We start from the raw sequence: 26,639 nt of genomic DNA on the forward strand, positions 1-26,639 counted from the left end.
AGTAGCTTACACGGAAGCGTCTTGATCGGCAGAAATATCGCCGAGAATGGCATCACAGCTTTTCTTTATCAGCTGTTCGGTTCATTAATTTGCCAACATCGCATGGAGAGATGCCACGTCTTTCGCATTGGCTGCAGCCACTCATATCTGACCTCAACACCTGGAGCCTGGCCCCGAGTGAATTCTCTCTCTGAAAGCTCTGAGTTTGATTAAAGCTTGCAACTCTCTGTCTCTAATTCCTTCAACTCAATGTTGCGCTAAACCTCTACTGCACTTTGTAAGTTTCTTCTGCCTTGTACAGACTGATATGTCTCAAAGGCGAATATGTCACTCGGATAAGAATACACCTGGTTAATTAGGGAAGCCCTTGATGACCACCTTGTCACACACGCTACGGCATAGGCAGTTCACATTTCCTATTCTCTTCTTTTTCAACACGCGCATATGGAATTACTTGTCGGACCAAACGATTTCTCGAAGCTACAAAGTCTAACGCATGGTGCGTAATGGCACACATCTCGCTCTAGCAAACATCAAGAGTTCTGGCGTCCGATACAACGTATTCTCAACCTCTTCCCACATTCTATTTGTTAAGTAGACGATGATAAACCTCTCTTTTGATCGTAACACCAAAACGGATCACGAGTAGTTATCCACTTCGGAGACCTGCAGCTTCTTAGACCCAGAACGGCCATATAAGTCGACCCACCCCCTTTTAGCCACCCCCCCCTTTTGGCCACCCTATTAAAACATGGTATTAAAACATCGCTACTAACTATACTTAATTAATTAACTATCTTCTACTACTATAATAATATAGTTATTATTCTCCCTAGGTAATTCGACCCTTATGAGTCGACTAGGACTAACTAGACGGTCGCTAGAGTCCTCCTAAGCTCTCTATATATCCTAGATATTCGCGAACCTAATATTTAGGTTTATTAGTATACTTTTCTTTTTCTATAGCCTTAATTAGTTAACTTTAGCTTCTAAAACTCAAATATAGTACTAAGATACTACTAAATAGTAGGCCTACTCGCTAAATACCTTTTTTATTCTTTTAAATAGTAGTCGTTAAGTATTATAGTTTAGACTAAGCTCTATAAATAACTTTAACTAATCGTAAAGCTCGCTAGCTTTTTTAAATATTAACTAGTTAATAATAAACGCCGCTAATATCTAATTAATAGCTTTTTTAGTATTACTAGTTACTTACTTAGTATTTACGGTCTTTTTAGTTAGTATAACTAGGTTAAATAGGACTATTAGATTAGTAAATAGTCTAGCTATATTAGGGGGATATAGTCTAGTTACTTTCTACTTACTTCGTATATTTAATAACGTTAAACTAGCTAAACGAGCTTTTTAATAATAGCTTAAGAAGTACCGCTTTCTAACGATAGTAAAATTGTTTACTATATCCCCCTACTAAGCTCCTTCTTATACTTAGACTTAATAGGTCTAAAAATAGCTATATTTAATAGCTAGAGGATATAGGAAGTATATAGTAATAAGAATAGTAAGTAGACGTTATTTCTATAGTATTCCTATATAAATTCTATCGTCGTATAACTCCTATAGCTATTTAAAACTAATAATTAAGGCTTATTAAGTATACTAAGCCCCCTAAAGGGGGGGGTCTTAGTTTATAATAAGAACACTATTTTTAACTATTTAAGGGTAGTCTTATTAGTCGTTTAGCTATTATTTATTATTATAAACTCTTAACTAGTATAAGGGTTAAGTTTAAATAAAAACTACTATTATTATACCGACTTTCCCTTATATATAACTAGTAGTTTAATAGCTTAACTATTAATAGAGATATACTCGATTATAAATACCTAAGTACGCGAACTAAGCTTTTTTTTTCGTATTACTATAGTCTCTACTTTGCCTAAAACTAGGCTATTAAATCCCTTACCCTCTAGGATATTAATCTTATTTATATTATACTTATTAGCTTATTTAATATTACTAATCTTTAGTATATTAAGTAATCTAAACTATAACTTAATTATATTAGTAATAGCCCTATTTAAATATTTTAAATCGATAGTACGACTTCTTTAGACTTTAATTAATAAGTTCCTCCTTAAGAAAGCGTTTATTTATCTTTTTTTAAGAGGATTTATATCCCCCTAGGATCTTAGAACTCGTTTAGCGAATTTTATAAGCTATTTATAAATTAGTATAACGCCTAGATTATACTAAATACGAACTTACTAAGCTAGCTAGTCTTTTTATTATAAAAAAAGCCTTTAGAAGTCTGCGAATACTATTACCCTTATTTAAAAGCCTCTCTTACGGTTATAAAGAGTTAACCTTAGAACTCCGAACTTAATTAAGGCCCGATTAACTAAGAGACCTCTTTTAATAGCCTTAAGAGCCTAAATAACTTTATTTTCGGTATATAAGACTATTATATATTAATAAATAAGTATATAAAAAAGAATTATATTTAGACGATTTTTATAATTATTATAGTAGTTTGAAAATCGTGGGTAGGGTTTTAATGCGGTGGCTGGGATGGAGAAATGGGGTGGCCAAAAGGGGGGGTGGCCAAAAGGGGTTGGGTCGACTTACCTACCATCGCTATTCGGCTGTGTGTTCTAGTGGATTATGATTTCTCGTTCACAAGTATGTGCACTTGATCCCGAGAAGGTCGCAGGTTCGAGCCCTGCCACGGTCATAGCATTATTTTTGGAAATGCGCTTTAACGTCTCCTGTCTTGTCCGTGACCTGTAGCTTATAGGTTGCTACGTCGTATAATTTCCCAAAGAATTTGCTCAAAACTATGTCTTGTTAACAGAAATCAATAATCCGGCTTTTCTGTCAGGCTGTCGGTCTATGTTTTGGTTGACTGGACTCATCTTAAGCCCCTATATCAAAGCTGCAAGGCAGAGTGCTGATTGGCAGTTTAGCTGCTCATTGAATATTATTTGATTATCTGCTTTGTCCTCAGGTCTGTTTTAAGATTCCAGGACCGATTACGCCCTCATTCTTTTGCTAGTCGCCCATATCAACATTGACATAAGTGGAGGAACCGGCACATCAATATACTAAGACGCCCTTCAGTCCTGGAAGTCCCTTTGAGCGACCCCATGACAAAATTTCTTGAACTAGTAAGCGGACGATGGTGCTTCTCGAGATATGGTCCTTTCTGTGCCTGTCCCATGCATAGGACTGCGTTTCCCGGTTAGCTCAGTTGCAGTCCCGCCGCCGTACCCAGCCTCTTCAAAAATGGTCCTCCTCTTTTTGCGTCCCAAGTATACCAAGGCAAGTACCAGGAGGACGGCCGCAACCACTGCGACGGCGATGCCTGTTATAGCTCCACTCGACATCCCGCTCTTCGTTGGTACTGTATCACCAAGTTGATCTTGCTGGCTCACAGAAGCGTTTCTTGCCGATACATGCTGCTCGACGGCAACTTCAACGGTTCTTGGTACGCTGAAGGTAGACAAGAGCCCAGTGGTTAGACCTTTCCTCTTAGCTGCATGTGCACAGGCTGACGATACAGCATCTCGAGCTCCTGTTGAGATTAAGTTGTCAGATGGTGTAGAAGAATGCCAATTGGTTGTCAGACTTACTCGGCATGTTTACTGGCGTGCGTCCAGCCAGACATGATATCAGGACCAATGTCATGGCCTCCTGTCCGTCTGTGTCACATGGACAGTGCAGATTGTCGAGTCCGCAGCCGATTCCTCGGATGCCGTCCCTGATACACGGAACATCATAGGTTGGCTGGTATCCAAAGTCCCCCGCATTTGTCGCGTGTAATGAGTAGATAAGGTCGTGAATAGGCAGTATCATGCTGGGACGAAATTTGATCTCATGTACGAGAGTGGCGAGCAGAAGAGAAGATGCATCACGGAAAAGGTGCATGCCCAAAGGATAATCAGAAGCATCCAGTAGCATCATATTATCATGGTTGCTGGCCTACCGTGCCTAAGGTACGAAGCCAAGCTGAGCCATCTGAGGGATTGGAGCGCCACGGTTATTGGAGACGGTGCGCGCCACGGTGACGATCTTCAAATCTAAACAAGCCACAGGTTTCCGGTTTCCCCTCCTTTGTCCACGTCGAGGACCAATCACTCCCCTTCTACTAGCATTGGAGAAGAAAGCATGTGCCGGCAATTGGAATCACGGGTATGCGGGTTCGACTAGTCTCTCTACCAGACTAAGCAAGCTTGGAGGTAGCTCCCTCTTTTTTTAGTAGACCGCCCTTCCTTGATGCACCATTGTCCCATGCAGCTCTAGAATACAGTGCCATCGCTCTTGATGAGAATTGGGCTTGACTTGGTCTGCGGCCGGAACTTTGCTGCCGTCTCCCGCCCAGATTTCCACGTCCCTGCCTCGAGCAGCTGTACCATGCTCAGCTCGACACCCTCTCCCATGCGAGATTGAATCTTGCCATAGAGGCTATCGATCAGGACCAACGTCATTGCCCTCCATTCCACGATGACATCGTCACCAGCCTCGAACATTGGCAGCTCGCTACCCGATGCTTTCAAGCCTCGGTCCAGTGTCTCCTTCTTCAGGGCCAAAACACCCATATCGACGAACAGGCCGCCGTTGCGGTACTCCGGCAAGGCCGTGAGAGAGCCAGCATTGACCCACTCCAGACCGAGTACCCGTTGGAATGGAACCATGAGGGAGTAGGTGAGCCACTGTGTCAGTTTGTGGAAAGGTTGAATGCCTGCCGCAGGGGAGTCGGAACTGCCGGCCTTTGCTCCCTTGCGTAAAGTACTCAACGGCCAGGCATCGCCGATGGGTGTTCCGCCAATAGTTGTGCGATCCTTGGGCCAAGCAGGAATCAAAAGAGTCTGGAGAATATCCCAGAGATAGAGCACATCAATCTTGGAGGACCCTTTGGCAGACTTCACCAGATAGTCTACTCGTCGTTAGCACGCAGAAAGTATTTCAGGGGCAGCAGCATCTAACGCACCGACAAGGTTGCCTGGGCGGCCTTCAGCTCCAAATACTTCGGGATGGGCCAAAAGTGACTCTCCCAGGCTGCGAAGGAGACCGGCGCGAGAGTCAACTCCCAGCATGGGGTTGCTGTCTGAAACCTGGAAACCCTCTGCTAGTGCACTTGTCTCCAAGCGCTCCAGGCCCTTTCCTGTGAGTAATAGTGGTTAGCACATGTCTTCAATATTGAAATAAGAGTTGCAAAGATTACCATCGACTATAGGGTTGGCCTTGTCTGTTGATGTTGTATAGGCCAAGGCGTTGAACATGTGGAGACTAGCCACGGCGATGCCCTCGCTGCGCTCATAAATCTGGTCGGTCTTGGGCTCCTTGTATCGCCAATGATCACCTGCCCCGGCATCCAAAAGCACAGACACAAAAAATAGGTCGATGAGACGACGGGTGACCTCGGTCTCGTCGCTTCCACTTGCTTTCCACTCTTCTATGATGTTGGTAACGCGGGGCACATTGCCGACTTCAAAGTGTTGCCAACGCCCATGAGGAGGGATTGTATGGAACTTGTCCGGGCCGTAGTCGCGCTAAAGAGCTCATGTTAGGCTTGCCGTACGAGGGTTTCGAAGTGAATGAAGAATTAGTCCCGACCTTGATAACTGAAGCCACGAAATCGACCACCTCATCCAGCTTGTCTTCATGAACTTCAAAGTGGCTCAAGTTCCCAGCTTTGGCAACATCCCCAACGATCTTCGCGCGCTCCCGGATGGCGCGCAGGGAGAGAAGGTACTTGACTTCGGAATCCATTGTGATCAATCTGAATAAGTTAAATGTGAGAATTAGTATGAAAGTGTTGAAACCCCCTCCGTGAGCGATGTATGCACGACGACAAAGGACAAGCAGGGCGACTCCGCACTTATCTAATAGGAGTCGCGGGGAGCTCCGACGATGTCACTGAGGAGGCGGTGGGCACCTGCGACGGCGCCCGGAGCGCCTTATCGGCCTGACAAACACTGAGACACTAACACCGCATCGGGCGCCGGCGGGTACTGGCGGCCCTCGCTTCGCATTCGGGCACTAATGCCTGTTGCTTGACTGTCAAGTGATGTCTGATGTTGTAAAGTAAGACATTCAAGTAATTCATTAAACCACAACATAGCCTCTATTCTAGCTCAATCGTTTACAACAGAATACCTTGAATCCCAGATCCCGATGTCTTGACGTTACCATCACTCATGACTTAGAGTAGAGTTTAGCCAACCCAAGTGGGTGCACAATGAAGTCATTCAGGGTCCAGGGACTATGGTGCTCATGGTCAAAGACTAACATATGGCATGATGTCTTCCGTTCTGCAAGTTCAATTGAATTCCTTGTCCTCGGTGAAGCTATCTATATCGCTTCTTTGTGGAGGGTTTGCGAACAGAGACACCGTTTTCTGAATGTCGTCCCAGGTGCCTGCTTGTAATGGACGAAGTAGGATATTGTGGCAACCCGCACTCTAAGGGAATCACAAGAAACACAATGAATGAATGAATTCATGGCATACCAATGTTATGGTACAACGGTGGCTTTTCATTGCTCACAATGCAAGCTCAGAAGCTCGCCCAACTTGCCAAAACCTGCGATAGACCGACATCCTCGCGGAATCACCAATTGTTATCGTCAGTGTAAGTCAATTACACCAGCAAATTAGGAGTGAGTTATTTTAGGCAAGCTGCAGCCTAAGTTTGTTTTAACCTAGAGAGACTAACGTATAATTCGTACGGTGACATTTTCATGCGTTTACTATCACTTCTGTAGTTACACAGCATTACATTGATCAAGGAGAAGGAAATATGATAACTGGTAACGGGGCCATCTTTACACAACTCCTCACAATGAAAGTCAGAACTTTCAGTCGATAGTATGTTACTCATGATGTTCGCGAACGCTTGAAGTAGAGGTCACATAAAGATCACGTGCTAGGCGGCCTCCGACTAAGGACATTCAGCCTCATTTCAATCAAACACCCATAGCTGCGCCTGAAAGATTTCTCCCGGCCGCTCTTCAAATTCCGGTAGAGTCTAGGAAATTCAGTAATCTCGCAATCAAGCCCGATCTAGATTCCTTTTCTTCAAAAATATCGCCTGGAATCCTCTAAGTAGGATATTATCCAACCAAATCGGACAGGGAAATGGATAGATTCTACGCCGAACGACACTTTCCCCACCCGTGGCGCAGCGAATCTTTACAACCTGCCGAATTTCCCGCGTTCTCGACCGCAGGTCACACGTGTCATCATTGTGCTTCAGCTCTTATATCAACATCAAGCGTTGCCCCCGAGAGAATCAATAGATGGGTGTCGCTACATAGCGACCCACTGAAGACACGCCAACGAGGGAGCCTTAGGTGGAGAAACCTTTTGCCTCATAACATGCGGCAGGTTGCCGCTGCTAACGCTGAAGGATGTCCATTCTTCGTCTGGATATGGGGACAGATCGAGAAGTCTAGGACACCGCCTGAGCAACTCTTGCGGACAAGGATTTGCTTGGTGATTGAATCTGTGAATGGAATCATCTCCGACGCTACTAAATGCTCGATTTTTCTGTCGACGAGCGACTACTCTTGGAGTCCAACAGGGGGTACTTTTGACATTGAGTCTGACGCGTGTAAGCTGAATTTTTATTGGCGGTAGCGCCCATTATCAGTACATCTTGCTGAGGCTGTACAGATGACCCCTCCGCGGATGATGCCGTAGGGCAAACCATAGATGGCGGTACCTTTTCAGAGAGCGGCATCGCTCAAATTCGTCGTCGACTCCAGGTATGCCTTGAATCACACCCGTCTTGTCGACAAGGAACAGGTACTCGGCCTCTGCGGTTCATCGAACTGTCCCCCGGGGACGAGAGAACTGTCCGTATTAGACAAGCCCATAGCAAAAGAGTTGACCCATACGTTGCTCTCTCCTACTGCTGGGGCCTGGACCAGACCATCAAGACCACTACAGTCAACTTGGCTCGACATCAGACAGGAATAGAAGTCAGAAACCTGCCCAAAACTATACAGGACGCGATTCATGTCACCCGACAATTGGGTGTAAAACTCCTCTGGGTTGATAGCCTCTGCATTGTTCAAAACGATCCTGCTCTTTTAGCCAGAGAGGTCGGTGACATGGCTCATTACTACGCCAACTCTATAATCACAATTTCCGCGGCAGTAGCGAAAAGTTGTGCTGAAGGATTCCTCAGCCCGCCTAACACGACAGGACCGGATGGTTATGTAGGATTCTACTTCCCTTTTTCCGGTGACCCTCGCCCAGATAACTCATCCAAAAGACGCTTCAAGCTCTTCCGTGGTGAGGCGCGAGACGAGATTGACCATATCGATACCCGGGCTTGGACGTTGCAAGAGTCTCTGTTGGCCACTCGGTTGGTCTCCTTTGGCACTCGCCGGATATCCTGGGCTTGTATGACCACTAGATTCGGTCCAAGCTCAGGTGCTGCATCACTCCGGGATAACATGTTCAAGACCCGCCACTGGGTGGGATACAGGGATAGGATCGCCCACAACAAAAGCTATGGCTGTAACCCAAGAAACCCCGAGCATCTAATCCCAGATCTTCATGCTATTCTTTATCCACCTCTCGAAGCAATCTTCCAGCTATGGTCCAAGGTTGTGGAAGAGTTCTCACAGCGGACACTCTCCGTTCCTGAAGACCGGCTGTTGGCCATCTCAGGAGTTGCCCAAACACTTGGAAACTTGGTCAACCCGTCGGGTGATATCGACACACCTCCATACGTTGCGGGGCTATGGAATACGCCTCTCCTCCCACTGCAACTCTTATGGATGCCAAAGAAGCCCCTCACTCCGCAGCTGTCTTCCTCCTACATAGCGCCGTCTTGGTCCTGGGCGAGCTTTCCAGGAGCCGTCGTCTGGCACTTGCCTGACTTGACCCACCTTGACTCGTGTATACATACACAATCTGGACAAGAAAAGAAAACGCCCTCGCTATTAGATAGCGAAGACTTCGTTGACTATAAGAAGCTAGCAATTACATCGCGGGCGGACGGCATAGGTCTCTCGCCATTGCCGGAAGTGGTCGCTGTCTCAGTGGAGCCTGTCATCGACGTCGCACCATATGGAGGTGTCGTATCAGGATGCATCACCTTACGAGGCAAGGCTTTTAGCCGTATGAACGAAGTCGTTGCGCCTTGGCATATCCAAATGCGCTTCGACTCTGGGGCAGAGTTGCATTCGTTAAAAGACTTGCCTTCGGAGTTCATTTGTTTCCATATACTTGGTTATGTGATAGAAGATGACATTCCGCTAGATCATCATGACCAGCGTCTAGGCAAAAACTCACAAGGTTTGATTCTTGGAAGGGCGCAAGATGGGACATACCGTCGTGTTGGACTCTACGTAGGCCTGGACATAGGCGACCGTCTGCGCATGATAGAAACTATGATAGAGGTCACACTACACTAGGATCTAGGTAACAAGGCTATGCGAATGATAATGGAAGCCAAAAAAGACATCTAATTCGTGTTTTGGGCGCTCTACGCTTACGGGTGAGATGGGTTGATGTTGACTTTTAGTTTCACTGGTCTGAAAGACGGAAAATGCACTGTTCAAAGGTCCAAGATCCGGGTGGCTGGTAGGCCCACGAATTAATCAGTTCTTCAAAGTACCCATCATATCTTATTCTGAGCTGAGATCGATGTTGATGTTATGGAAAGACCAACCGGGCCAAATCAAAAACGATAAGGCTTAGCCCAACGTGCATCATAAAGCAAGAGCGATGCCAAGGACGTTGAGATAGAGACTGCAGTACAGAGCAACGGTATAACACATTTCCGCCTATCACTTTGATGCCCATGACGTGATTAGCAGGGCATTCGCAGCTCAATTCAAGGTGGGATCTGCTCACGGATCGGAAAGCGCCTGCAAATCTGTCTTTACCCGGCCAATTTTCCCCCGCGATGATATACCCCGCGTCGCGGACCCATCACCGCGCGCATCGGGGGTTCGCCCGGACAGGCCCGAAGGCCGGGCGGAAGCTAGGACGCTTGTCTACAGGGGTGTTCTGACTTATTAGAGCTGGAAATTTGCACTCCTCGTCGGTCGCTTGTATAAGAGAGGCCGAGCTCCGTTTACAGACATGTAAGTCTTTGTGAGGTCGGCTACAAGTTCGAGGTAGCAAAGCTACATCTCTAACTTGACGCGATGAAGCTCCTCGCAAGAGCGACGCTGCTATTAGCAGCTGTCGTATCAGCCATCAAGAACCCAATTCTCCCAGGGTCAAGCTCACCATCCTCTCCAATCACCTCAAATTAACCTCACTAACACCTCCCCAGATGGAACCCCGACCCAGCCATTCTCCGCGTCGGAGACACCTACTACATGGCAGTCTCCTCCTTCACCTACTATCCCGGCATCCCAATCTACAAGTCCACAGACCTCGCAAATTGGGACCTCGTATCCCACGCCCTCCAAGACCCCTCCGTCCTCGCCCTCTATGGCGTCTCCGCCGGCGAGGGCGTCTGGGCCCCCTCCTTCTCCCACCACAACGGCCTCTTCTACATCACCTCCATGACGCGATGGGGCTCCGACCCGGACTCCCGCTCCTGGCCGCGGATATGGTACATCTCCTCCCCGGACCTCGTCACTTGGTCCCCTCTGACATGGGCGGAGCCTTACGGCATCGATCCGGATCTGTTTCACGACCCGGCTACGGGGAAGTCTCACCTCAACCTCATGGGGCCTAATAATAACTATGACCGGCTATGGGGCATAACACAATGCGAAATTGATCTCAGCACAGGAAAATGCATCGGTCCCTACCGTAATATCTGGAACGGAACACTTCCGCAACTGCCCAGCTCCAGACCAGAGGGTCCCAAGATGTTCAAGCGCGGGGAGTGGTACTACCTCCTCCTAGCGGAAGGCGGCACGAGTACAGGCCACCGCGCGACGATAGGCCGCTCAAAGTCACCCCAGGGCCCGTGGGAATCTTCCCCGACGAACCCGCTCATCTACAATGGCGCCGATCCGAAGCTCACGATGCAGTCGACTGGCCACGCAACGTTCACTGATACACCTGACGGAGAGTGGTACGCCTCCCTGTTAGCAAGACGGAACGTAAAGGGTGCCTCGCCTCTCGGTCGCGAGGCATTTCTGGTAAAGGTTGACTGGGAGGACGGGTGGCCGACGATGAATGGAGGGAAGCCTCTGTTATTGAGCGAGAGCGTCGACGGACCAGATCAGGAGTATCCCAAGGCGAAATGGGTTGATGATTTTACTGGCCCTGAGTTAGGCATCAGCTGGTACCAGCAGCGGACGCCGTACACGGAGAACTTCCGCCTGAAGGGTGCGGCGGCGACGGGTGGGTTCGGGAAGAGAGTGGTTGCCAACGACTCGGGGATCGTGTTCAATCCCAATGTTTTCACGCTCGGGGACCGGGATACGGCGGCTGCTGTGCTTCGAAAGCAGACGTCGTTGAACATGACTTTCTCAGCTAGACTGTCGTCGACGTCGGCTGGGCTGGGACCAAGGCAGTCGGTAGGAATTGCGTCGTATCTGAGTGAAGTCAATCATCAAGATATTGGCGTAAGAGGATGTTGGAATTCGACTGGGCTGTGCTTATACGTCGACCTCTTGCCAACTTCCACTGGTCCCACAACTCGATCTAATGTAGGTTCTCCCGCGTTCTCAAGTTGTTGACTGCCTACGTACTAATCTTTTCACCTTACCTCTAGTCAACAGAATACCCTCTCAGCGAGTCAACGATCTCCGCAGATCTAACACTTCACATCCGCGCCTCGCCTTTGGAATACTCCCTCGGCTACTCTCGCAGCAACGCGTCTTCGCCCACATGGTTGAAGACATTCAACTCCAAGCAGATGAGCTCGAACCCTGGGTATCCCAACTTCGAGGGCTCCATGTTCGCCCTCTTCGCCAGCGGGAATGGAGAGCCGTGGCCGTACGACGCTCCGGAGGTAGGCTTCAACCGCGTCGAGGAGGTATACTTTGACGAGGGTCTACCGGACTATGACAATTGGGCGTAGTGCTTGAACAAAGTCAAAGTGGGCCAACTCGATGGCTGCTCATTCACCTTCCCAGCTGCTTTACATATTCTTTGATCTTGTTCGTGTCGCAATTTCTTGTCTTGAGCTCGTTGAGCGAATACTTCAACTCCCCCACGCTCCTCAGCTGAGAGAATGGACATTAGTCTCAGGGCGCATGAACGAAGCCAACGTAAACTGGATCTTTTGGTTCATTCCTGCAGCGTGCGGCAGTACTTTCCGTCCAGCTTTTACGGTACTCTCCACGGGTGGCTGTAACAATATATAGGGCACTCTCATGATGGACACGTAGAAGACTTTCAGGCCCAGCGATCTTACTAGCGCCTCGAGTGGCTTAATGAGAGCTGGGTCGGCGGAGCAGACAATGAAATCAACTTGGTACCATTTTCGAGCTTCAATGTGCCTAAGCGCTGGTCCAATACAACGAGAGTTCCATCTCGCAGAGTCCATGGAGGAAGAACTATACCATAACGGATACCTGCCAGACGATGATGAGGCATAGGAACTGACAACCTGAGTGAGTACTGGATGATCTAGACGGTGTTAACGATATCTACTCTAGAGTCACCACGTAATGAGGTTTCTAAAGAAAGTCCATGCTCCTCGTCCGTTGGAAACGAACACGAACAACGATCTCCACGGCCTTTTGGTACCTCTATCATTAGGCGTATCCATGTATACTTGTCCTCTGCCCTGTTGCTATCAAAGTCGAAGACCGCTTGTGATTTCTCGTCGGCGGATGAGAGTATAAGTACCAACTTACCTGTCAACATCCCAAGATTCCATCAATGACAAGTAACATTGGTCCATTCTCTATGCTTAACGATGTGACCAGCCTTTATGTCGCAAGTCATTCCACTCGGCGAGATCTAAAACCAGGAGTTCTAAAAGACATTACAATCATAAGCAAAGTCCATCAGCAAAGAAGTATGCTATGCAGAATACCCCCTGGGGAATGACCGCTATTTACAAATACTATCTGTTCTCAGACGCCTTCATTGTGAGTTGGAAGGTAGAGCGTGGCCGTGCTCGGCGAGGCGACAAGATGCAGACACCAAATGCCACACTCCAATCAGCAGCGACTACTATACGCACTGGTGATCTGATCCTATCCCATGGATATAGAAGCCAGGCCGCAAATACCGTACAGCTGACTGTATTATCAATGCCGAGTTCATAGATATAAAGAGGCTGTAGAGTACTACTGCATTCGGAGGGCAGACAATAAAACGTGGGGATTGAAAGCTCTCCAAGTCTCACGAACATGCACGCTCGGAAAAGCCGGAAGTAGCAGAGATATTGACAAGACTGCCGTGTTGCGCAGCCAGAGATCGTCTCGGACTTGATGTCATACTTGGCCGACTTCAGTATAGGCGGTCCAGGCATTTGTAGATTGAGCCTCTGAAGGATACAGCACGCAGAGGGGCCAGAAGACAAGGTTATCGGCATTTGGGCAAGCAAAGACGGAAAGGATCTTCAGGCACAAAACGCTGGGGTCACGGCGCAACGGCAACGTGGTAATCCCTCGCAAAGTCCACCTGTGTATGAAGTTCTGACGGCTCATCATAGGTACGGATAGGAGAAAGGGGGTTACACAATGTCGTGTAACGCCTTTCTGGCGATCGGGCCTTTTTTTGCGGAAATGGAAGTCACTCCGAATGCGATATGTACACACAGTCATAATGTCGATTAGAAGACTGAGGAATTGCCTCAAGATAAAAAAGGGCGGACATGGTGATGGGGTCGCCAGGCCTCCGATACGGGCGGGGGAAGCACCCGGTTCGGCTGGCAATAATGACCTCGGAAGGTCTGCACTAACCTCGTGAGGGAAGTGCGTAGAAGCTCCGGATATGCGGGGAAACAAAAAGGTAAAAAGGGCGGTTGCAACGGTGGGCGATTAACGAAGCGACGCGACGCGACATGGTGCAGGCATGGGATGCCGGCTGTGCTATATCGATACCACCGTGGGGACGTTAAGAGCCATGGATATTTTGATGATTTTTGGGTAAGAGACGGAGCAAGCTGCGTGGCCAGAGATTGCGAATGAGATTGACGAAGCATTGCGTACATGCTCGATTCCCCAAAGAAGAGCTTGGGAATTCAATAGTTCTCTCGACCCCGGGGCGACGCATGAAGAAGCACGGACGATTAGAGATGAGTGTTGGAAACCCCCAATATTGGGTACGAGATGGAGGCTGAAAAAGGAGATGCTGGTCGGGTGTGGATGCGAGCATGGGTCATGCTAGGCGGGCAAGACAGAAGGCGGGATGAACGAAGTGCTTGTTTGCAGTGACGGGATGGCGGAATAAGCCAGCCGTACGGATATTGGTTGTTAGTCGTTGTTGACGACCTGACGGAGTAGTCGTGGCTGGCGGCGGTCTTGCGGATAGAGACGAAAGGGCCATCACTGAGATGACGGTGAAGCAGATCCCACGGGGATTGACGGGCATCGATTGACGGGCATCGATTGACGGGATAATCTCCCCGGCCGGTCTTCTTATTGGGACTTGTCATGCTCGCGGCGCAACAACTCCTATTAGTGCTTTGACATGTGCTCCGGAGCTCTACGGTGCGAAGGCCGGTGCTGGCTTGCAGGCAATAGATGTCCTAGGCAGATCTTTACAGGTGTCCAGTTCTTTGCATATGCTATGCTGTCTAGGACGCGTGATGAAAGTAATGTTGGCTGGTTGACACCGAGCAGACAATAGCCATATGCACTGGCCGAGGCAACTGGATATATTGGCAATGTGAAGCTTCGACTCGAATAGGACGCCAGGATAGTTTACCGGGCTTCGAGAACTCTACTTGGAGCAAGGGCGCGTGAGCGGGACATGGGGCCAACGGGGAGCTGCAAAGTCAACGAACACAAAGGGGGGGGGGGGGGGGGGGAAGAGGGGGAAAGGTAGGGGGGGGGGCCCCGGGGGGGGGGGGGGAGGGAAAAAGAGAAAAGGGGAGGAGGGGGGGGGGGGGGGAGGGGGGGGGGAGGGGGGGGGGGGGGGGGGGGGGGAGAACAGGTGATATGATAGGAGGGGGGCTCACCGGGAGTAGAGAGTAGAGCAAACAGGACAAGGTAGCACAGGAGAGACCAGGGCCGGGGATGGTATAGAGTGGGATAGATTGAGGAGGGTTTGGCCTGGAAGATGACGATGCAGAGCAGCAGAAGCTAGACTCAACTAGAGGGTCTCCGTAGTAAGACTCCGTGGTATGTATCCGTAGGGACGGAGACTGCGGCGGACTGAGTTGGGATTGCGGAAATCATCCAATGTTCTTTTGGATGAAGTTGACGACGTCCACGATATGACGATGATGTCGTCGGTCAACATTCTGCGGTCCAAGAGAGCAGAAGAGGGTTCGAAAGTGCAGGGCTGAAATTGAAGATGAGGTCAGTTCAAGGTAGCGCCTCAATGATCTGCTGCGAGTGTGGCTTTGGTGGAATTGCAACTTCATGCGAAGAGGTGCGGTACGAGGCGTTGAGAGCAACGATTTGCTGCATGGGGGGGTGGCCACGGTGGCTTGGCTGGGAGTGTTGAAATTGCATCGGATTTGCGAGAGTACGTGGAGGAGACGCGGCCAGACCAACCGGTGGGACATGCGGTCACGGTACCCCTTTACGTAACGCACATGTGAGACGGAGCTACTGCAGGTGCATTAGTGGCTGGAGAAGGAGGTAGTGGGACTTTTGACAGAAGTACCTCGGAGCCTGGAGGAGCTGGCAAGGCAAGTCTCCTTTTGGTACCTGATCGAGTGCGACGGGGGAATTGTAGTAGTAAGGTAGCGGTGCCTGCATCGGAGTCCTTTTTTTTGCTTCTCTTAGAACGGGTATTATTGATGATGAATATAGAAGGCAATTATATAGTCGTATTGCAAAGAGAGATTTCATCAAACATGTTGCCTTTTTCAACCTCGCTCGGTGTGACTGATGGACGAGTGTTGCACAAGTGTTGATTGTGCTATGCGACGGGACCTGCGAACTCGGTGCAGGCGGACCGAAGTGCAAAGTACCTTATTCGTGGGTATCCGTAAAGAAGGTACGGAGTATCCGCACCTGCCTTACCTTTTCATGGAGAAAGGTATGTAGGTACACACTACTGCGGCACGTGTGTGGTAAGGTAGAAAGACAGAGGATAGGTAGGTACGGAAACTCGTAGTTTATTCGTACCTGCCTGCCTTCCATTGTGAATGGCATCTGACTAAGACTGTCCCGTCGGCTGGGGATTGGACAGGCCGGGATGTTTGAAGGAGGGGAGGGGGGGCGGATGGTTCGATATTCACCTTGCAGTGAGCTTCCAGCCACAGAAAACGGGCCTGTCACTCGCTGGGCGACCTGGGTTCAAGGCTCGGGGGTGGCCAACACGGGGCCGACAGGAGTTGGGGAGACCCTCTTCCGAGTCACAGAATGAGTGGTTTCCTTCTGGATCGCGTCTAGGCAGGTTAGAGGTTATGAAAGACTCGACCGGTGACCTCTTACGCCTTTCTAACTTGTGTCAACCCGGAGGTCACAAGTGTCAAGTGGTTAAGCATCCAAGGGGGCAGACGGGAGTCGTCTTTTGACATGTTGTACCCCCTCATCTCATGATGTGGAAGAGGATAGGAAACAAAAGGATGGCTCCGTGCTCCGTACGCACCTCGGTATGCGTGGCATCAGGGCATGTCCCGGGCATCGGACCAAACAAGGCTGCAAGTGGCCCGGTTGAATCGATGGTGGAAGCAAGCTAGAGGCGTGTCGCGGGTAGAGGGACGATTCGGGAAGTTTTCCACGTCCACAGCCCAGTGGTTGCTGGATAGCAAGGTACCTAGCATAATATCCAACCTGGAGGTAATTAATAGTTGAGGTGAGCTTTGGATGAGTGTGGTGAGGTTCGGATACATCAAAAAGTACATGGGGTACATGAGGAGCGTCGAGAGTGAGACGGGGACGAACAGTGGCGGGGACGAACGGTGGCGGCTCGCTTTAGTGGAAAGGTCGGGACGAATTCCACTGGGCTAAAATCCCCTAGTGGTGCAGCAAACTGCAAAGAGCCCAAACGAGATGCTGTCAGTGTCAAAGTCGGCCATTTCCAGGTTGGCAGGCAATGGCAAGTTGGCTGAAGGTACCTAGGTAGATATCCTTGAGATGTCGATACTCGACGTGACTTTGAGGTCAGTTACCTCAATCTAGGTACCTTACCAGGTAAGGTAAGGTCGGTAAGGCACTGCGTGGTTACGTACCATTCTCGTGAATCCGAGCCAATCACGAAAATCAACAGATGGAAGGAGCAGGCCGAGTTCTAAGATGGAAGTTGCAGTCGGTGCTTGTGCCTTCCATTACTGTGTACCTTAATACTCCGTACCTTACTTACCTTACCTGAGGTACCTACCTTACCTTACTTGATGTGCTTACTTGCCCAACAGAGACCAAAGTTGGCAGGCGCCATGGACGTGGACAGCGGCCGTGCCATTTGATCAAATGAAACCGGTGTGAATTTCGCGCGTATTGGCGCCATCTTGTCTTTAGACTTTGCCTTCCGCGCGGCTGGTCCTTTCCTCTTTCTGCAAAGTTCACTTAGCACCATCGTTCCCTGCTGTGCTTGCCTATCGACTAAGTCGTGGCCTGCCTTACCTAAGACGAAGCAACGTGTGCAGGGACGGAAGAATCTCAAGAGGAGAAAAAAAAAGTCAATTAATTCAATTGATGATTGGCCACCGTACCTCGAGGTTACTGAGGAAGGTCGCACTACCCATAGGCAACCCAAGGAAGGTACCTTAGCTGAGCAGTAAGGTAAGTAAGTTTTAGCTTCCTTCCCGCTGACCTTTCCACACCTTGAGCTTGGCCCATTCCACCGAAATCTTTTTTTTTTTTTTCCCTCTTCCTTCCATCCCAAATCCTGCCTCCCCATCCCGCGCCTTTCCCGCCCACTTGTCCCGTCACTCCGTTCGCTTCTTTTCTTAATTCTCTTTGGGCCTTTGCCAACGTGCGGCGGCGGCGGCCACAATTGATCTCGAACGGCCCCCTGCAAACCCCGACACAATCGGTCAACCCTGACCCGCGTCTTTCTCTCCCAAACACTCTCCACCATCCTGGATACTGGACTGGGCAGCAAACGCTCCAAACACTCCAATCCTCCTACACTACGGAGTACCTTACGCACTACTCCGTACAGTACATACAGGCCAGCAAACCGGGTGTCCCAGCCGCCAGGCCAAGACTTCTCGTCGGCCCGTCAACCTGCGCCTGCGCCTTTGCCTTCACTTTCCGAATATCTGACCCACCCTCGAAAAGGAAGAAAGGGAAGGGAAAACAGAATAGGACCTTCACATCGCGCACTACCCACCACCCACCACAACGAGTACCTAGCAGCGCGACCACAACCACCAACAAACCAGTGACCAAAATTCCTTACTCCGTACATACACTACGAAAGCCAGCACAATTCACCCCCTCGTTCAAACTCACCCATGGGCATCCAATGCCTGTGCCTGTGCCTGTCGCCCGCGCTGTCTCCTCGTCTCGTTCCTTAACATCATCCGCCTCTTCTACCGCCTCCTTCTGATAGATCCACCCGCACCACCAATACGCCGTCTTCCCTGACCAATACCAGACACCATCTTATTCTCGACTGGCCTCGTCCCGACTCCGACCCCTCTTGCGGCTTGCGGCTTGCCTTCTCTGTAAGGTACGCGCAGGTACATTCGGAATCAAGACCACCTTACCCAGTCACCCAGTCACACCTCGCAGACTGCCATACCTACGGATACTTCGTACAGACTACAACCGGGTGCTCAAGGCTCAAGCTCAGAGCAGACGACGACGGATATACTCCGTACCCCGACCACCCCCTGGCCCCTCCGTCCTGCGCGCACGCGTGGAAACAGCCTGTTAGTGTTGGGGCCGAGAAACGGGAAGACGAGTCCCCTTCATCCAAGCAAGCATCCAGCATCCAAGCAATCCCAGGTCCAGGTCCTGCTCCCAGCACCAAGTACCCGCGCACCCAAGCACCCGTCGCGCGAAAATTGTGCAGATCTGGCTGGGCCGCTGGCTTGCTCGATTCTCCCTCTTCGCGCGCCGCTCCCTACCTTGCCTTAGTGCAGGCCTTCCTTCTCGGCCGACATCACAACACCCACCCGAACAACGTCGTCTGCCACTTTGCGCGCAAGACAATCTGTGCTTTGCTCTGCACTGCACACTGAAGGTGGACGTTGGCTTTGCACACTGCACTGCACATTCGACACACAGCAGCACAGGGGGTCCAGAACTGCAGGAGAAACTCCTGGCCATCCACAATCGCCCTTCTCCTCTCTTTCTCTGCTCGTCCCGGTCCCGAAAAGACCTCCTTCCGTGCTGCTGCTTGACGACACTGGTCCGAAAAGGCGCCCACCCCAAGTCGAATTCCTCCTTCGCACACACCCACAGGCACCCCTACGCGTACCCTTCCTTTCCTCCTCCTGCTGCCGCTCCTCCGCACCCCCTCCCGCCTCCTCCCAGTCAGTCCCGGGACCAGCAGCAAGTGGCAGCAGCAGTCGAGCCACAAGCAAGACTGGACACGAAAAAAAAAATCTCGCCTCGAGTCGCGACGCTGAGAACAGGGACCACGCACCAGGCACAGCTCCTGATCAACCTGCACCCAGGGTGTCGCGCATCCACGCTGCTGCTTCCTTCCATCCACGCCTCTTCCCCTGGTCGACCTCACAAGTCCAATCGTGGCTCCATAAAAATTTCTAATTAAAATCGAAATGGCTCAAGAAGACACCACAAGCATCAGCACAAGCAGCACAAGTGCCAGCACCTCCAGCGTGCCTGTACCTGTGCCTGCGCCTGTGCCTGTACCAGTTGTGCCTGATGTCAACGACGTCGCCGCTCCTAGTACGGATCCCTCGACAACCTCTACTAATTCTATCCTCCCCCCGACTACTTCGACCTCTCCTCTTCTTCCCGTCGCTTCTGCTCCTGCTCCTGCTCCTGCTCCTCTCTCCACGACACCGACCTTGACCTCCATCGAGACACCGACTCCCTCCACCGAGACCCCGTCCGTCGCGACTGCGAACGCGTCCGTACCTGGCACTGCTGCGGCACCTGCGATTGGTCCTTCGACCACGAGCGCGACTGCGACTGCGACTGCGACTGCGACTGAGTCTACTACGCCTGCGGTGGCAGCTCCTGCGCCTCTCCCTCCTCAGCAGAACGGTCAGCAGAACGGCGACGCGAGGGAGTCACACTCGCCCGGCATGGCGCATAATCAGCACCCTCATGGCTCCCAGAGAGGCTACCCGAGCCCCAATGCCTTCCCGTCACCTGGTCCTATGCCGCCGAACCAATATGCCTACCACCCTCAGCAGACGCAAGCTCAGGCGGACCCATATCGAGCCAGCCCTGGCGCGCCGATTCCTTCTCTGCCGAGCATGAAGAGCCTCGAACACCACTACCAACAAAGTGCGCCGCCGCCTCCTCAGACGATGTCGATGCAGATGCAGATGGCGCCCAACCAAGGCATGCAATACTACCTCCCGCCGGGAGTACAGAGCAACCCATATATGACGCAGGATCTCAACCACCTGAGGTATCAAATCCCCCACGGGCACGATCCTAGATTGATGCGCGGTCCCGGTGGGCCGAAGAAGGTATGTTTGAAGGGATATGCAAAGAGACGGAAGAAGGCTGCTCCGGCAGTAGCAGTGGCTCGTTTGGATAAAAGCTGACGGTTGGGGTTTACCTCTTTTTCTTACTAGGAGATCAAGCGCCGCACAAAGACAGGTTGCCTAACTTGTCGTAAACGCCGTATCAAGGTTAGTAATGGTTCTCGTGAAGTTCTGCTCTGTTTGTCCTTTTTTCCGTCTTTTTCATATCACCATATCCCCGCTACGAATTGGGCGTTGTCGAGGTAAAGAGGCAGTTGGGGAAATTTTCTCGAGACTCCCCATCCGAGAAAGCGCGCGCATGAAAGGCAACATTTTGAAAAGCTCGGGAATGCAAAAGATGGCAAAGAACCAAACAAACTTTACGATAAGCGAACCGAGTCGTGGTTTCGCCAAAAAAAAACGGTCGCTTGATGTTCGCTTGGTCTGGAGCTACTGCGAAGCGAGGACGGGAGCCATGCCTTTGAACCACGTTCCGGGATCGTGCCCGCGCCCACGCCCGCAGGGAGGAGCAATCTTCCGTTCCTGCAGAACCGACCGCCGCGCCCGCCTGCCCGGCAAGAAAAGCCCCTCCCCTCCTTCCTTCCCTTCCAGTTAAGCCTCCAAGCCTCCCAGCCTCCCAGCCTTGGTTGAGGCCTCAGGACAAGCGTCAAGCCACCACACCATAGAGAGAACCTGGACGGACACGCCTCCAAAAACTCCAAGCACCAGCCACCCTCACCCATCTGTCGCGACTGCCGCTACCTGAGCTGGGCCTAGCCTCGTCCCATCTGCGACATTCATCGACTCCAACTTCAATTCATTCACCTTACCTCATCATCACCCCCAATACACACACATCTCACACACAGCCCTACCATCGTCGCCCGCAAACGGCATCTGCATATTCACCCGTTGCATTTCCCCACTCTCATATTCCCAGTTGTCTTACACATACATACCCGTTGTCGTTCTCATTCCTCGCTCACGAGGCCACTCTTGGTTGAGCTCTTTTCTCAGTAAAAGCCGCCATTCTAACCATCTCTTATAGTGTGACGAGGCTCACCCCTCCTGCAACAACTGTAAAAAGTCGAAGCGAGAGTGTTTGGGATACGACCCCATCTTCAAGCAGCAGCCAGGTCCTTCCGTAATCCAGCCCGCTCCGAACGCCCAGCGGGTGCCGACGCCGACCATCCCGTCCGTGCCATCATCCGTCCCACCTCCGGTCCCGACTGTACCTTCAACGCCTGCCGCGCCTCAGGTCCCCGTGCCGGTAGCTCCATCAAACCCCTACGGAAACCAGCCCGCCGTCTTGCCCAGCTCGTATAATCCTCCCGTTCCATCTTCGCACGCCCCTCTCGATCCAGCCTTGAATTCTGCTGCGTCCGGCATCAAACCCGAGCCCACCGCCTACGACTTTGCGGCCCCGATAGATCCAGCTCTGCAAAACCTACCCGCCCCGGCAACGTTACATTCTACTCAGACTCAGTCGTTCTCGGGCGAGCAAAGGGCAGGCTTCGACAACCATCTCAGAGGTGCGACCCTCCCGCTATCATTGTACATGCCTTGTTCTCTTTCAGCCGTTGTTGCTTCGTTCTCAAACCCTCGTACTAACACGACCTACACAGCCACCAGAATGAAGGTCGATGACCTGATCGGCCTCCTGGGCCCCGCTGCTCCCACCCAGGAGATTGCCCTCACTCCCGAGCTACTCACCGAGATCATCAACGTCTATCGCGAGGTCTATGCTGTCGGTCTCCAGTCCTTCTTCGAGGCAAACTACTTCCAGAAGCAGGATGCCCAGGGAAAGTTTGCCTTTGAGCACAGCCAGCAACTCTTGCGCCAATTTGCCTCGTTCCTCAAGATTGTTCAGTCTGTCCCGGCCAATGACCACACCCAGATGACCCATTCTGGAGTTCTCGAGACTCGGTTGATCTGGGCCCTGGCCATCTTGCCATGCAATAGCGCTCCCCCTTCGTCCAACGCCGATGCCAAGGTTCTGCCACCTCCGGATGACCTGACAGAAGCAGCCAACCGAGTCAAGGTCATGGAGACCCTCCTCTGCGGCGACTTCTTGTCCTCAAATCCTCTCACACCTCCTGTTCCTGACACCCAGCCTCATCGCGAGCAGGAGTTTGAGTTCTGGTATAACCTTGCACAGTATCTGTGTTGTTACGACCCAGCAAAGCGTGATGAGGTTCTCGGCAAACTCAGAATGCAGCTCGGTGGAAGAGAGAACCGAGATCTCATCTACTCCATCGCCATCTCACGAGAGCTCTCTCCTCGCGTGGAAGTCGGTTTTGAGCGGAATGTGCCCCAGCATATGGATGAGTCCGACCCTAAGAACCGACTCTTCGTAGCGAACAAGTTCATTCAGGATGAGGCACAAGTGACCGGCGGAACAACAAACGTGGTCCGGCGATTCGGCGAGATTGCCATCAGAGCGTACATCAGTCCCGGGGTCAATATTGCGGCACACCCCCACCAGGCTGCTCCAGCACAGCCTTGATCATATTGATCCAACCAGATTTTTCGTTTTTTTCCTATCAGCATTCACACTCTGCAGCATTTTCCAGGCTCAAAGGGGGCGGGGGAGAACCAAAAATCGTGTATTTTCAAAGGCGTTCACAGGGATGGGAGGGAAGCATGGCTTTCTTCCCTTTTGTGCTTTTCAATTTCCTTTTTGCATCAAAGCATACGGGCGGCAATACGCTGCTGCTCGTCCTATAGTTTCACGGCCGACGGCATCATCTTGTACAAGTAGTTCCCCCCTAAAAACTAGTGATTATTCAGGCATGGCGGCGGTGTGGCGGGAAGAAAAAGAAAAAGTGGTTTTTGAGTGCAGCAGTGATTTGGGGGATGGGAGGCTTGGTAGAGGTCTCCCGTAGAGCTTTCCTGGGAGGAAGCTACCAACCCTTTCTGGACCTAGAGGCTGCTGATACTCTGTACGATATTAGACAGCATGGCCTTGGTCCTGGATTTGGGAGGTCAGTAGAAATCAAGAAATTCTGAACTAGCATCGTTGTGTCTGGTGAGATGCCATAAGGTTTCTGGTTATGCCACTTGAGGTTGATAATCGAAGGTAAAGTTGGATGACAAGTATCGCGAGGCTGCAATCGACGATGATGACGTTGACTGAGATGTCGACCACCCGGCCAGACGCAGGACCAACATATTGATATTGAGGACCCTTTGCAGCGATGAGATGCGGGGATCATGCAAGTCACCACGATTGAAGAGCCTGGCCGGCGATTAGCGAGGTTCGATGCAGATTCGGAAATGCATGCTACTCTTTCGCCAAACCTCTTTTTGCCAAGATGCCTTTTCTTGGGGTCCATGCGATGTCGGCCATGTTTTTTATTATTCGAATTTGGTTGTGGTGTTGAAACTCGAGATGCGAAATTTTCCGGTCCTTTTACCTAAGGAAAACCTTGCGTTTGTCGTATTTACGACCAGCTTCGGATCTCGAGGTGGAACTGTTAGGGTTACCGAATTTGGCAATTTTTACAATCAAAAGAGCTCATGGCGACTCGGCGCTTCCGGGATATTTTCGAAGGACCAGAGTTGCTCTTCGTTTTCAATTATTCTCATCATTATCATCCAACTACCGGTACGCTTCACGAATTCTACTCGACGTTTCACTCCCAACTGTAGGTCTTACAATCACTCGCCTCACCGTTGAGTCAGGTAGTGGATATTCGAAAGCCCGACAGACAGTCATCTAACATACCATCGTAGTGAGAGTTCTGCCAACGGAACAAAACCGGTTCCCGTTGACAAGAAAAGAAAAGGCGTTCTTGCCAGTACCATCGCGTGGGCTCGCGGAATTCCGCTAAACTGCAGAACTGCTGAAAACAGCACAAACGGGCTGTTAGTAAGCGCCAAGTGCAAACTACATATATACGCTTTCCCACTTGTCTCGAATCTGAGAGGAAACTCACGATGAGTTTCTCCTTCTCACCGTGGCTTCACGATTCACATCCCACTTACACGAAGATGAAATCCCCCATCCCGGATTACCTCAACCGCGTCCTGGAGAATGCGCGACCCAACGAGGCCGGCGCCCCAGCGGGCTACATTGACGTGCTCGCCAAAGCGGACACGTCCAAAATGGCCGTCGCCCTCGCCATGGTAGACGGGAACCTCTACTCGGCAGGCGACGACCGCGTCGAGTTCTCCATCCAGTCCATCTCCAAGGCCTTTGTCTACGCTCTCGCCATAGAGGACGCGGGCCTCCCCGCCGTCCTCGAAAAGATCGGCGTCGAGCCCTCGGGCGACGCCTTCAACCGCCTCTCCCTCGAGCGCGGGTCCAACAGGCCCATGAACCCCATGATCAACGCCGGCGCCATCACGGCGCACTCCCTCGTCGTGTCCCCCTCCGCGACGCTGGAACAGCGCACAGAACGCATCCTCTCCGCCCTCTCGCGCCTCGCGGGCCGCCAGCTGCACGTAGACGAACAAGTCTACGAGGCGGAACTCAAAGACGCGGACCGCAACATGGGCATCGGGTACATGCTCAAAGCCGCGGGCATCATCACCTGCGACCCGCGCGAGGCCGTAAAGGGGTACATCCGGCAGTGCTCCATCAGCGTCAACGTCCGCGACCTGGCCGTCATGGCCGCCACGCTCTCCAACGGCGGCGTGCAGCCTCTGACGGGCGAGTCCGTCATCCCGCAGACGAGCGTGAGGCAGGTCTTGTCGGTGATGACCACGTGCGGCATGTACGACGCCGCGGGCGACTGGGTCTCCAACGTCGGGATCCCCGCGAAATCGGGCGTCGCGGGCGGGATCATCGGCGCGTTGCCGGGGCAGGTCGGGCTCGCTTCTTTCTCGCCCAAGCTTGACGAGCGGGGGAACAGCGTGCGCGGGGTGGCCATGTGCGAGCAGCTCTCGCGCGATATGGGCTTGCACATGATGGACGTGAGCCAGATTGCCAGCGCGACGGTGAGGACTTCGGTGGCGACGCTCGTTGCGGGAGCGCATGAGCCGCATAACCCGAACTGTCAGCGGGAGGTGGTCATTTTCAGTCTGCGCGGCGCGGTGCGGTTTGCTGGGTCAGAGAGGTTGACGAGGGCGCTGGCGAGGGAGCTGGGGTCGCCGGATCCGGAGGATCCCGGGTCGGGACGGCATGAGAATGCGTGTGCGGTTGTTTTCTCGTTTCGGGATGCGTATTCGTTGAATAACATCGCCAAGAGGATCGTTCATGAGAACATTCGGAGGTTACTGCTGGATGAGCGGAGTGTTGTTGTGGTTGACCCGAACGGGGTGTTGGGGATGGAGGTTGACGCGGAGGGGGAGAAGAAGCCGCACCCACACGTATTCAAGTCTGAGAAGGATGCGAGGGATTTCATTGGAGGAATGGGTTGTCAGGCTGTATTTAAGGAGGACAGTTGGTGATTATCGCAGTGCTTTAATGATACCATTTTCATATCTGACCTATTGGGAGATGTTGGTTGCCACTCTTGACTTGTGGGGAGTTATCTAGGGCATTGTGAGAAATGAGGAAATCTGATGATGAGAAGCTTCATGATACGCCGAGATTCAAGTGCAACATGTCATGTAAGCTTGCTTTTGACAACCAGCCATTCCAAGATGGTGTGCACTATATAGTTCGTAAAGGTTATTAAACACAAGCACGGTGCCCTAGACTTGAGCCTTCTCAAGACAAGCAGATCATGTTTCGATCTCTTGTCAAATATCCTGCGTCAACCAGACAGTACGTAAATGATTGTTGGAGGCTTTTCTAATGCACTCACTATTCGATGAGCCCACCCTGTCTTTCTGAGAGCATTAGATGTCGTCTTGCCTGCAGCTCAGAGCTACAGTGTCTCCCGGGATAATTCCACAGGACTCATGAGAATCACCGGTCGTATGACTCGAAGCCACCCCCCTCTCTTGATAGCAATCTCTATTCTTCTGGCTCTATCACGCTCAGATGACGTTGGCCTACCCATCTCAATATACGCACTCTAGGAAACAGACCGCTGGCTGAATTTGTCCAACTAGATCCTACAAACAGTTGGAAAGTGTTGAGAGCCTCTCTCATGGAAGAAGCTGACTCATTTG

At 51.3% G+C, this 26,639-nt stretch overlaps 10 protein-coding genes and 1 non-coding gene across 11 annotated transcripts; 6 read left to right on the forward strand and 5 right to left on the reverse strand.

Moving 5' to 3' along the window:
• Positions 1-2,601: 2,601 nt before the first annotated feature.
• CLUP02_tRNA078 lies at positions 2,602-2,692 on the forward strand. Its single transcript has one exon. It is a non-coding gene; the product is annotated as a tRNA-Val (tRNA).
• A 430-nt stretch (positions 2,693-3,122) lies between these two features.
• CLUP02_05150 (uncharacterized protein) lies at positions 3,123-3,921 on the reverse strand (the record flags this gene model as incomplete). The annotated part of the gene is made up of 2 exons (XM_049284159.1): positions 3,123-3,532; positions 3,591-3,921. The coding sequence occupies 2 exons, from the start codon at positions 3,919-3,921 to the stop codon at positions 3,123-3,125; spliced, it is 741 nt and encodes a 246-aa protein (XP_049141302.1).
• A 335-nt stretch (positions 3,922-4,256) lies between these two features.
• Positions 4,257-5,730, reverse strand: CLUP02_05151 (urg3; the record flags this gene model as incomplete). The annotated part of the gene is made up of 4 exons (XM_049284160.1): positions 4,257-4,894; positions 4,949-5,122; positions 5,183-5,510; positions 5,575-5,730. The coding sequence occupies 4 exons, from the start codon at positions 5,728-5,730 to the stop codon at positions 4,257-4,259; spliced, it is 1,296 nt and encodes a 431-aa protein (XP_049141303.1).
• Positions 5,731-7,096: 1,366 nt separating this feature from the next.
• CLUP02_05152 (uncharacterized protein) lies at positions 7,097-9,387 on the forward strand (the record flags this gene model as incomplete). The annotated part of the gene is made up of 2 exons (XM_049284161.1): positions 7,097-7,571; positions 7,634-9,387. 2 exons carry the CDS (start codon positions 7,097-7,099, stop codon positions 9,385-9,387), a joined length of 2,229 nt encoding a protein of 742 aa, XP_049141304.1.
• A 494-nt stretch (positions 9,388-9,881) lies between these two features.
• CLUP02_05153 (beta-xylosidase) lies at positions 9,882-11,966 on the forward strand (the record flags this gene model as incomplete). The annotated part of the gene is made up of 3 exons (XM_049284162.1): positions 9,882-9,925; positions 10,257-11,508; positions 11,658-11,966. 3 exons carry the CDS (start codon positions 9,882-9,884, stop codon positions 11,964-11,966), a joined length of 1,605 nt encoding a protein of 534 aa, XP_049141305.1.
• Positions 11,967-12,517: 551 nt separating this feature from the next.
• Positions 12,518-17,039, reverse strand: CLUP02_05154 (uncharacterized protein; the record flags this gene model as incomplete). Its single annotated transcript, XM_049284163.1, has 21 exons — positions 12,518-12,702; positions 12,756-12,820; positions 12,976-13,138; positions 13,208-13,292; positions 13,339-13,636; positions 13,716-13,793; positions 13,873-14,075; positions 14,154-14,490; positions 14,553-14,714; positions 14,771-14,832; positions 15,024-15,219; positions 15,279-15,349; positions 15,427-15,501; positions 15,561-15,621; positions 15,677-15,765; positions 16,144-16,192; positions 16,257-16,406; positions 16,453-16,548; positions 16,610-16,821; positions 16,873-16,929; positions 16,995-17,039. The coding sequence occupies 21 exons, from the start codon at positions 17,037-17,039 to the stop codon at positions 12,518-12,520; spliced, it is 2,739 nt and encodes a 912-aa protein (XP_049141306.1).
• Positions 17,040-18,184: 1,145 nt separating this feature from the next.
• CLUP02_05155 (uncharacterized protein) lies at positions 18,185-18,373 on the reverse strand (the record flags this gene model as incomplete). Its single annotated transcript, XM_049284164.1, has 1 exon — positions 18,185-18,373. The coding sequence occupies one exon, from the start codon at positions 18,371-18,373 to the stop codon at positions 18,185-18,187; it is 189 nt and encodes a 62-aa protein (XP_049141307.1).
• Positions 18,374-18,419: 46 nt separating this feature from the next.
• CLUP02_05156 (uncharacterized protein) lies at positions 18,420-19,151 on the forward strand (the record flags this gene model as incomplete). Its single annotated transcript, XM_049284165.1, has 3 exons — positions 18,420-18,468; positions 18,563-18,632; positions 18,749-19,151. 3 exons carry the CDS (start codon positions 18,420-18,422, stop codon positions 19,149-19,151), a joined length of 522 nt encoding a protein of 173 aa, XP_049141308.1.
• Positions 19,152-19,694: 543 nt separating this feature from the next.
• CLUP02_05157 (uncharacterized protein) lies at positions 19,695-23,082 on the forward strand (the record flags this gene model as incomplete). The annotated part of the gene is made up of 3 exons (XM_049284166.1): positions 19,695-20,579; positions 21,625-22,108; positions 22,202-23,082. 3 exons carry the CDS (start codon positions 19,695-19,697, stop codon positions 23,080-23,082), a joined length of 2,250 nt encoding a protein of 749 aa, XP_049141309.1.
• Positions 23,083-23,627: 545 nt separating this feature from the next.
• On the reverse strand, positions 23,628-23,925 carry CLUP02_05158 (uncharacterized protein; the record flags this gene model as incomplete). The annotated part of the gene is made up of 2 exons (XM_049284167.1): positions 23,628-23,814; positions 23,864-23,925. The coding sequence occupies 2 exons, from the start codon at positions 23,923-23,925 to the stop codon at positions 23,628-23,630; spliced, it is 249 nt and encodes an 82-aa protein (XP_049141310.1).
• Positions 23,926-24,095: 170 nt separating this feature from the next.
• CLUP02_05159 (glutaminase) lies at positions 24,096-25,970 on the forward strand (the record flags this gene model as incomplete). The annotated part of the gene is made up of 3 exons (XM_049284168.1): positions 24,096-24,223; positions 24,312-24,447; positions 24,504-25,970. The coding sequence occupies 3 exons, from the start codon at positions 24,096-24,098 to the stop codon at positions 25,968-25,970; spliced, it is 1,731 nt and encodes a 576-aa protein (XP_049141311.1).
• Positions 25,971-26,639: the final 669 nt, after the last annotated feature.

This window comes from Colletotrichum lupini, chromosome 3, assembly GCF_023278565.1.
Source record: "Colletotrichum lupini chromosome 3, complete sequence".
Classification (NCBI taxonomy): domain Eukaryota; kingdom Fungi; phylum Ascomycota; class Sordariomycetes; order Glomerellales; family Glomerellaceae; genus Colletotrichum; species Colletotrichum lupini.